The 11236-nt window shown below is 36.0% G+C and overlaps 1 protein-coding gene across 1 annotated transcript in view; it reads right to left on the bottom strand.

The window, feature by feature from the left end:
- Positions 1-362: 362 nt before the first annotated feature.
- Adgrl3 (adhesion G protein-coupled receptor L3) overlaps positions 363-11236 on the bottom strand; it is a 742119-nt gene continuing 731245 nt past the window's right edge. The window contains exon 26 of the mRNA XM_057771795.1: positions 363-2526. Coding sequence (XP_057627778.1) covers positions 2450-2526 — 77 coding nt within the window. The 3' untranslated portion in view covers positions 363-2449. The remainder of the gene's footprint in view (positions 2527-11236) is intronic.

Genomic DNA, 11236 nt, shown 5'->3' with positions numbered 1-11236 from the left:
TATCATATCCCATAAGTACTCAGCGTTAACTACAATACAAACTTCAAGTGCATTAATAAGTCTTTATCCATAAACAACTATGCTGTTTGGCTTGATTTCCAGTATTAAATCCAAGAGCAAATATATAATGTCAAATTGAGTTGAAGAAATAATAACTTTGGGCTGACCTTTACATGAATACTTGGAATTATGGCCCATGCTTGTGGCTACAAAGAATGTATTTGAAAACAGAATATTTCCTGATTGTCGTCACATCCTTCATAATTAAATTCTTTATACAAAAGTGAAGAGTAATAGAAAGAAAGCAAAAAGGAATTGCTCGACCAACTATAGAATAATTATTAAGCCATAATAAATAAGACGGTATAGGACTTTAATAAACAGCAATCATAAATGTGCAGAAATGGTTACTTAAAACAGAAAATCCAAAAGCATGTTCCGATATGACAAAAGTAATATTTCTCACAGGGAAAGAAAAATTCTTTAAAATGTAATTTCAATGAGAAACTTTTTTATACTATGCACAAGTAGTCCCTGCTGCAAAACGTAAGACAAATATCAGCACCCAGGTAAAAGCATAGCCACACATTCATGTGTATGGACATGAAACTAGAAGGAACACTAAGTGCAGGGAAGAAGGGGTCTAAAGGAGCAGGAGGGAGATGGTATTTGCGAGAAAGACAAATATTCTGTCTTGTCTCATGTAGAAAATGAACAAAAAGGACATCGTGGAATCCATTATTTTGTATATAACTAAATACCATGAAAATAAACGAAGTGAAAGATGTTATAAAAGGTTTGCAACATTGTGTATTTTGAAATATTTGTATATTTGAAAGTATTTGTAACATACATAATCAACTAACTACAATGTTATTTTTAATTTTCCACAGGTTAATAAAAATGGTTAAGACATGTTTTAAGTGGTCAAATGTTACAAAAAGAATTTTCAAAGAATAAAACAATTATACAAGTAGTAAAAATTGAGTTGAGAACCTAGGAGTGAAAGCACTTCCACAGAGAAGCCAATTTTATGCACATTTAATAGCAAAATTATAATGAATAATCCTCCAATAGGAGGAAATAGACAAAATTCCAGGGTTTAAAAGAGAACCAGAATTTATTTCTTTTGAGGTTCTTTTTCAAAAAAAAAAAGGATAACCTAAAAAACATCAGTAACAAATTAGATGGAGTACTCAATATTTATTTATAGTGAAAACAAAAACCACAATAAATGAGAAATTCCCAAACACTGAAAATTACCATAAACAGAAAAGATAAACATGTTTTAAAGTTGCCCTTTGATCAAAACATCTAAACCACTTTCTCTAAATATTTCTCCCTGTAAATTTCTTAGTATTTTTATATAACAAATAGATAATTTTGACCAATAAATGGGAATATAATTCAATATTTCAGCATGATTGAAATTGGCTTTCTTTACTGGTAAATCAAAGCAGTGTCAGCTCTGTGACTTGTCAATAGCAATATCATGTGATTTTTTTACAAACATTTTCTAACTAATTTGGGGAAACTATAAAATATTTCATATATGTGCTATTAAATTTGACGACACTGAAATTTTCCTTTGCAGGAAAAATAGTCACGAATGATGAACTTATTCCTTAGATTCTTATTGATACAATTCTGATTGTGAACTGTGCCTTATGTTATACTGATCAATTAGTGTTTGAGATTATATTACATATACATACATATACACATATCTATATTCTGTATAAGCAGGGAGTGAGAGAACATTGGATATGCTGAAGTGTACCTCTATATTTCAAAATACATGAAACAGGAGACTCAAACATACTTCTATGATTATTTCAATAGTATTTAAGGATTGGTAATAGGCAACACGTAGAAGTTCTGATCCTCTTGAGTAAGACACTTTCAAAATTTATACTTATGTCTGTGAGTCATTGACTATCTAACTGACCAGAGAGAGCAGTATTCTTGTCAAGCATTAAGAAATCCTATCCAAGTCTGGGGGGTGTAGACTTGAAGTCCCACTACTAGCTGAGAAGTTATTGGCGCTTGAAAGCTTCTGGGAGAGGGAGAGCCAGTTTTTCTTAAGAGAGTCACCACTAGTAAGTCCACCAAACCCCATTAGGAGGCCATATACCCAAGACTGTGTGGGCAGCACAAATTGGACTTGGGGAGAGAGCAATATTGGATGCATAGAAAGTGAGAGTTGGTCTGGAAGGTGTTGGGTAAATGAGGACCATGAACAAAACACATTTTACAAAATTCTCAGAGTACTTACAAAATTTAAAGGTAAATAATTAAAAGAACTGAAACCTCTGGTTACAGCTAGGAAGCTTAATTGGAAATTTTTCAATGTACACATTTCTCCGTTCAAATATTTCATGATTTCTCCATCACATATGCAGATTTTTGCTGCCAGGTACCATAGGATAAGGTGGGTGGTGGGTCAGCCTCAGGTCCATAGGTTCTGTGTCCGGGTGCTGGAAGGCTCTGCACAGCGCACTGCAGGAGGGCTTCTGGGAGGCATCCCTGAACCAAAATAAGTTAAGTGAACATTTTAAAATACAGAAGATACATTCAGAATTTGCTGTAAGTTAAATGTAACAGTAATAGAATGGAAATGAAAGCTTCAGCATGTATAAATATGAATTCAGGTCTTAAAATATGAAGCAGTAAGTTAGAAACAATAATAAAGACCACAATGAGCATTTCATAAGTCAGGAATTCTAAAATGTGTCCAGTTAAACAATTAAACCACCACCCAAACTAAAATTATGATCAGTAGGATGTTGTTGCCGGCACAATTGAAACTCACAGGTGTTTTTTCCACTCTTTATTTCACTCCACCACCCAGCTCCCAAATAAATACGCAGAAACTTATTCTTACTTATGAATGCCTGGCCCTAGCTTGTCTTTTCTCTAGTCAGCTTTTCCTAAATTATTTTTTTTTCAAGGATTCAGTCAAAATTTAATTCTTTTTTTTCTTTTATTTATTTTTTATTCTTTTTTAATTAAAATTTCCACCTGCTCCCCGTTTCCCATTTCCCTCCCCTCCTCCCAAATATTGCCCCCCCCCACTCCCCTCCCCCTATCCCCACTCCTCTTCTCCTCCCCCCACACCATTCCAAGCTCATCCTTCCCATTGGTGTGCAAACTTGCTTTCATGTTTGATAAATGCTAGTACGCAAAGAAATCACGCCGGTAGGATTTGCTGAAGGAGGCAGAGGCAGGAGGATCGCGAGTTCAAGGCCATCCTGGGCTAAGTTAAATTATTTTATCTACTTTTTGCCTCTGGGCTATTACTTTTTTCTACTCTATATACCTTTCTTGACTTCTTCCTTCCTGGCTTGTTGTGTAGCTGGGTGACTGGCCCATGATGATGGCCTCTACTCTTCTTTTTCTCAGTCCTGATCTTTTCTTCCTAGATTGCTTCTCCTGTTTATGCTCTCTGACTACCAGCCCATCCTATCTTTTCTCCAACCTAACTACTGGCCCTTCAGCTCTTTATTAGACTAATCAAGTATTTTAGGCATGCAGAGTTGCCTTCTGGGCGGTGGTGGTGCATGCCTTTAATCCCGGACAGAGACTCGAGGATCTCTGTGAGTTCAAGGCCAGCATGGTCTAGGTAGTGAGTTCCAGGACAGGCTCAAAAGCTACAGAGAAACCCTGTAGAAAAACCAAAAAGGAAAAGAAAAAAAAATAGGTGAAATAACACAGCTTCGTAGAGTTAAACAAATGCAATGTAAAAGACCGTAACACATTTTACATCATTAAACAAATGTTCCACAGAATAAACAAACATAACACATCTTCAACTAATAATCCACAAAACAAACTAATTAGAATGAGAAAGAGAATAAGAATAGAAATGAGAAAAACAGAAAGAGGATTAGAAGGAAGAAGAGAAATGAGAGTCTAGCATGGTACCATGTGCCTACAGTTACAGGTATTCTGACATGGGAGATTGCTGGAACATTATCTCTAGAGTTCAGGACCAAACTACGAATATAGTAAGATCTCCCAATTTTAAAAAGAAAACAAAATAGCAGTATTGAATGTGTGAGAAAGAGAAACACAGAAACTCATACAATGTAAGTACATTCACTTTTGAAAATAGTTTAGATTCAATCAAATTGAAATTAATTCAACCTTACACAGCAAAAAGTTAAGAAACAAATATTCTTGCAAACACATACAAAGGAAACATAGAGGAAGATGGGTAACACTGATCTCCCAGTCCCAAACTGGAAATTATCCAAGTGATGTTTAGTTCATTGTACAAAGTATAACATTTTTTGATTGGCAAAAGAGATCCTCTACAACAACCAAATTTAAGTATAGACACTTGTATCATTTGCTTTCACAAACACAGAATCTAGGAAAAAAGAAAGGAAATAAGAAAGGAAAAGAAGGAAGGAAGGAAGGAAGGAAGGAAGGAAGGAAGGAAGGAAGGAAGGAAGGGCGGGAGGGAGGGAGGGAGGGAACTTAAAAATTATTCAAAACTAGGTACAAAATACTTTTAAGGAATGAGAAAGCTGTAAAATGGATTAATGTTGCAAGGAAAGGATGAAAGCAAGAAGGACACAATGGGTTTACCAGTCACTGGAAAGTCTCTACTCCTTAACTTTTAAAAATGTGGGCTTGTTTTTATAATGATTATGTAAATGATATATTTTACAGATTTTTGTGGTGTGATAGATTTTATGCTAAATATATATCTCTATCTATCTATCTATCTATCTATCTATCTATCTATCTATAGATAACATGTAAGTATCAATAGGAAAAGTCTCTCAGCGGGAAACACATGCAATAAGAGTTCAATGAGTAAGAGAATAACGATGTTACCCAATCTTTATTTATAGCCATCTAAAGAAATAATTTAAATGACCTAAAGGAGTTATGGAACAGAAAACAGGCTGGGTGAAGGGCCATGAGGAAATTATTAAGTGGAAGGGCTGAATGTTACCCTTAAATGTTTAATTTTATCATTTTTGTTACTTTTGGTTTTTTTCCTCCCTCATGGTCTCAATCAATTATACATAGACTGGTCTTGAACTTGTGAAGTAAACTTATATTCCTGCCTCAGCCTCCCAAGTTCTGTCTATAGTTTACATACCTGAATTTTGTTTCCTGAAAAAAAAATATTACTTAATATTACTCACAAAATACAAGTGCAACCTTTGCTAAAATATTTATATCCTGTACTGGCTGATTTTATATGTCAAGTTGATACAAACTAGAGTCATCAGAGAAGAAAGAACCTCAGTTGAGGAAATGCCTCCATGAGACCCTGCTGTAAGACATTTTCTCAATTAGTGATCAACAGGGAAGAGACCAGCCAACGGTGGGTGGTACCATCCTTTGGCTGGTGGTACTGGATTCTATAACAAAGTAGACTGAGCAATCCTGGGGAAGCAAGCCAGTAAGTAGTGCCTCATCATGACCTTTGACCTGTATCAACTCTTGCCTCCAGGATCTTGCCCTGTTTGAGTTCTGCTCCTGACTTGTTTCAGTGATTATGGTGGTTTGAAAGAAAATAGCCCCAAAAGGGAGAGGCACTATCAGCCTTGTTGGAGGAGGTGTGTCACCGTGGGGGCGGGTTTTGAGGTTTCTTTGCTCAACCTTCACTCAGTGTGATAAACAACTTTCTATTGCCTTTGAGTCAAGATGTAGGACTCTCAGTTCCAGCCCCACATCAGCCTGCATGCCATCATGCTCCTCATCCTGATGGTAATGGACTGACTCTCTGAAACTCTAAGCAAATCACCCTCAATTAAATGTTTTTCTTTATGAAACTTGCCATGTTCATGGTGTCTTTTCACAGCAATAAAAATCTATGACAGAATTTGGTGCCAGAGACTTGGATATTGCTGTGATAGAACTGACCATGTTTTTATTCGGAGGAATTTGGGCTTTGGTACTTTCTGAAAACAGTGGAATGCTTCATTGGCCATGCTCGTGGGAGCATGGAAGACAGTGGTGCTAAGAGCTATTTAAACTGTCTGGAGCTCACTCAAGAAGAATTTTAGAATGTTGCCTAGGGATTGTTCTTGCGATAGTTTGGAGAAGGAAGTGGTTCCATTTTGTCCTTGTTCAAAGTGTCTGCCCAAGGCTGAAGTGAAGAGTTTCCGATCAATTCCGCTGGCAGAAGAAATCTCCAAACAGCCTAGTGTAGACTTTGTTATGTGGATATTAGTGGTCACTCTAATGAAGATTTATAATAATGGCGAGGAGCAAGATGGGCAGGATAAATTACAAAATGTAAATTTTGAGGAGAAAAAGAGCACCGGGAAGTGGAATGGAGCTAAATCTTATTTTCAAGGAGATAAACAGATTGAGAAATGGAATATAGGGAGTGGTGACCTCAGGGCAAGATCCCATCCAGCTAAATTTCAAAGTTGTGAAAAAGAACTAAAGAAAAGTTTAGAACTCGATGTGGTGGTGCACACATTTAATCTCAGCACTGGGAAGGCAGAGGCTGGTGAATCTCTGAGTTTGAGGTCAGTCTGGTCTAAAGAGCAATTTTCAAAGAAAGCCAAGTTTAGGTAGTAAATCAAAGCAGAAAACTGATGAAGATATAATTAAACAAGAGGGTCATGTCCCAGCCCCAGCAAGCAGCAAAACAGATGTTTCTGCCATATCATTCTGACTTTAGAGTTAAGGACAGAAGAAATGGATTATAGAATTTACCTTCCCACATAAAGAAGACACTGAGGCTAGACTTGTGTCGGGGTGTCTCTGAATGGAAGTCCAGTAGAGAGGTCATTGTGTGAAGCTGTGAAGGTGAAGCCTGGATTGTGTTGGAGAACCCAAGATGTTAGAGATGCCAGAGTCCAAGTTGTGAGATACTTGCAAAAGAGAGCTGCTAAAAGGAAATGGAATCAGCCCAGGGGAAAGAAGTGTGTTTCAGTAAACAAATCTGAATGGTGTTTCATCACAGTAATAGAAACCCTAATTAAGACAGGGCATTATCTTTTAATTTATTGATTATCTCTCTATGATCTGTCTATTTATACCCTGTTTATTATCTATCTGTGTACATCACTGAATGTTTAACTTGTCCTTTGAGATGAATCAACAGGCAAGTAAAGCCTGGATATTCATTCATGTGAATGACAAATTTGCACACACAACTGTATTATGTAACCACATTCTGTTATCTGACCATTTCACTTACAGTTAAGCTAGATGGAGGGGATAATCAGAAACCATTTTAAAATTTATCTCATTTTAATTAAAGCTCAGTCCTTGGCTGAGAGAAATCTCCTTCACGCTATAAAGTGACCTCCTGCCAAAAGCTGTCCATCCAGTTGAGAATAAGGACGTGTGACATGTCTTCCTTCCAAAGGTAGTGTTCATATTTGCTGGTATGAGTACCACTAATTCAATTCCATTAAAAGTAATGAAGTAGGAATGTCAGTCTAATTATCTGCAGAAGTCTGCTCAGGCTTTTCCACAGTCTACAGTAATAACTGATACAGGCTTAGAGAAGTTCTGTGCAGCAGAGCCTGGTTATGTAGTGTGTTTATATGGACATTAACTCATAGCTGGCATTTCTTCCTCTGAGATTTTAAAGTCCTATTTAGAAGATTGCTTGGTCTTGAAATTCAGTTATAAACACATTAATTAGAGAATGTCTAGTTTACAATGTTTAGACCAAAGACTGTATATATATTTTCTTATATGTATATAAACATATTTTAGCTGCAGTATAGCAACCTCAATCATGAAACTACAAATAGGCTAGCCAGTTCTTACTAGCTGTATTATCCTTAGTGCTCCAACTTCTTCGAATAGAATGAGGGAAAATTATATAACTTTTAAAACTCTTTTGGAAAATCTTCATTCATGTGTATCATATTTATGGGGGGAGCACATGTGTCATGATACATGTATTGGTGGGCAGAGGACCCACCAATTGGGTGTCAGCACTGACTTTCACCTCTTTTAAAATAATGTCTTTTGTTTGCTGCTCCAAACACTAGACTAGCTGACCTGTGAGTTTCTAGGAATTGTTCTGGTTTTGACTCCCACTTCATCACAGGCACACTGGGATTAGAGATACACACACACTACCACAACCAGCTTTATATGGGTTCTGTCAACCCAAAATTGGGTCCTCATGCTTGAAGGGCAAGGAATGCTTTATCAACTGAAATTTCCCTTCAGACTATATGAATTAACCTTTACTAATATTCCAGGAGTCTTATTAGAACTCTAAGTGAAATCAAAGCTGAACAATCACTAGCCTAGCATTGAGCATATAGTAAACCTATAATGATTGTCGTCAACAGAATTTTATTGCATCATAATGACTGAATTTTGCTACCTTTGCTTTACACATCAACTGTTAAGAATCATACAGATGGAAGTCTGTAGCAGATGCAACATCAGCCTGGAATGCTTCTCACCTCATACTTTTCATGCCTTGTTTTGTTCCCTTCCACTTGCACGCTGGGTGAATCCAACTTTGGGTGACCTGCTTTGAAAGAATTCTATCCGACTATGTGGTTAGCTTTCAATATCAGTGCCATCTTGCTAGTGCGCCTGTACTGTATTCTGGTTCATTTTCTTGTTCTGATAAAGTAAGCTGTCTCCTTGTAAGTTTCTCTATAGAGAGACCCAAGTGGTACAGAATTGAGAGCTGCTTATGGTCAACAGCCATGAAAGAAGTGAAGTCCCTAGAGAAGTTAATGCTTCCTGCCCAAAAGTCATGAATAGTCAAATCTTAAACACAGGGTTATGGGCAAACTTGGAAAGGAAGCCTAACAGAAGCTTGCCATGACTGTAGTCTTACAAAACACCTTGACATTTCCAAGAAGAGTACTCAGCCCACCTTACAAAGTTGAAAGGATTAGTCATTCTTGCTCTAAGAAAGTAACTTTGGTTGTAGTTTTATATAGCAATAAATACTAATATAAAAAGGATAAAAGACTTAAAATAGTTGCCATGTTTTCCTGTATGCAAATCTTTATAGAGGTATTAAGGAACACAAGTTTCTAAGACCTTTATGTATGAACTTCAAAGATAACTGTTTTTTTAAAAGATGATACTTCTTACTTTTAAATTAAAAACCTCGCCTATATTCCTTTAAAATTACTCTTCTCTGATGAAAATGAATCTAAACAATAATTATCATAGAAACAGTCTTTGTGCCCAAATGATCTATGTATTATAGTAAAATGACTGCTTTTATAGTTTAAAAACATTTTAAATAAAATGTTTTCTAAAGATTTATATATGATTTCCTTGAAGGGAAATATGGAATAAAAGTACAAAAGGATATTATGCAATAATCTTTCGAGCCAGAAATAAAGCTGCTTATCATTGTAGTCTTAGGAATCAGCACAAAATCCCAGCATGCGGTACATGCCACAGATTTGTTTTTCTTTCTGAATGAAAACAAGTGGATTTTGTTTAAAAAAAAAAAAAGAAAAAAGAAAAAAAACCTATGTAAATAGAAGACAGATTTTAGAGTCAAGCAGATTTTATTTTAAATTAGCCCCCACCTACTACTGTAACCTCAAGAAAATAACTTATTTCTTTGAAAAAATGAAAATTACAGCTAAATTTTATTGAGTCAAAAAAAATCAGAAAAATATGCTGAAATAAACAGTACTTATATACTTAGCATTATGTGGCAGCAATTTTAGCCTGATGTAACTATGAAAAGCAAAGGAAGGCAAATTGATTAATCTTAATCAAAAGTCCACTTGGTAAATCCAAATGTAGTTTAGTAATTTAAAAGTGTCAAGTGTGGGTTTTTAATTTGTCTAGGAAAATAAAGAATAAATTTGGATTATGGAATATTTAAATGTTTACAAAAACTTCCAGAAGAATTGGAACATTTGTGATTTATACAAATTATCATATTAATATTCATTCAACACATTTCACCAATTTATTAATGTATGAAGAAAATCTGAGCATGCAAAAGATCACTATCCTGTTAGACATAGTAGAGTCTGTGCTTGGTCAGGAAGAACTCTAAAGCACAGAGTTCAACATTCATAAGGTCCGTTATCAGGAAACTACATGCTGAAGTGAAAGAGGAGCTTATGGGAATGAGGGGGTGAGGGGTGGTAGTGGGTGAAGGGGAAGGATTTGTAGGAGAAGCTGGGTGCATTCCAGGAAGGTCTTGTAAACCCGATGTTTTACACCTGGTATGGTGGAAGAGACTATTGGAATGCTTACTGTTCAGCAATATTGTCTTTGAAGCATTTTTTTCACTTGTTTTATATACAGATGCTTACTAAATGATTTGTGTAAGCTGGGTGTTGTGGGCCATGCTTATAATTTTAGCCCTAAAGAGATAAATGTCTGACTTTTAGGCCAACTTTAGGTTACACCAGGCGACACTGTATCCAAAACTAAACCTCAAACAAAGACTACTTCAGTTGCCTTACAGTTCTACACAAGAATAATCACGCTAGCTTGAACTGAGACTTACATCTGTCCAGACATTTAGTGGGCTTTCTAGTAATGTGTTTGCTTCCTATTATGGCCTGTGATAAACCTTATCTGGTCCTGATTTGTTTTTTTTCTCTTCACTCACTCCCTCTCTCCCAAATTTCCTTCCATCTTTTTCATTTCCTTTTATTTCTGTCTCATCGTATAACTATATATGGATAGATAGACAAATATAGATCTATAGATCTAGATAGATCAATAGATATAGATAGCTGTAGATAGATATAGAATGATATATAGTTGGGTTAGATAAAGATATATATCTTTAATTGAAAGATACTTGAACACACTGTAGTACTAGTTTCTAATTGTGTAGTGAAATGTCAGTCTGGACAGCTTTTATACATGAGTCAAGGAAGGAGAGGTTTATGTTGTTATCAGGCTTTAATTGAAGCACACTTACTATCTTTTGACTAAGTACTTGGCTGCCATTTTCACATGATTACAAACTTGAGAGGAAGCTCCTCTGATAACGGCAGGGTGGTAATGAGAGATCATGCTGTGCTGGTTCTGAAGGATGCCGGAGATCTCTCCCACACTGAAATGTAATCCAAGAAGACAGGAGACTTAACTACAATTGTCCTGTTCCGCAGTCTAAAGGAAGACCCTGAAGCGAAGCTGCAGTTGGATACTGAAATGCAAAACCGTGTCTAGTTAAAGAAGTGGTGTAATTATTGTATCTGCCAAAACAATGAAGTAATCATTTTAACAGACTCACTCTTCTCTCCTTTAAGGAGAATGCGGTTTCATGTGAAGAAAAAAAAAA

Source organism: Chionomys nivalis, chromosome 6 (assembly GCF_950005125.1).
Source record: "Chionomys nivalis chromosome 6, mChiNiv1.1, whole genome shotgun sequence".
NCBI classification, from domain to species: Eukaryota; Metazoa; Chordata; class Mammalia; order Rodentia; family Cricetidae; genus Chionomys; species Chionomys nivalis.
The sequence above is the reverse complement of the archived record's forward strand: the minus strand, read 5'-3'. Positions and strand labels throughout refer to the sequence as shown.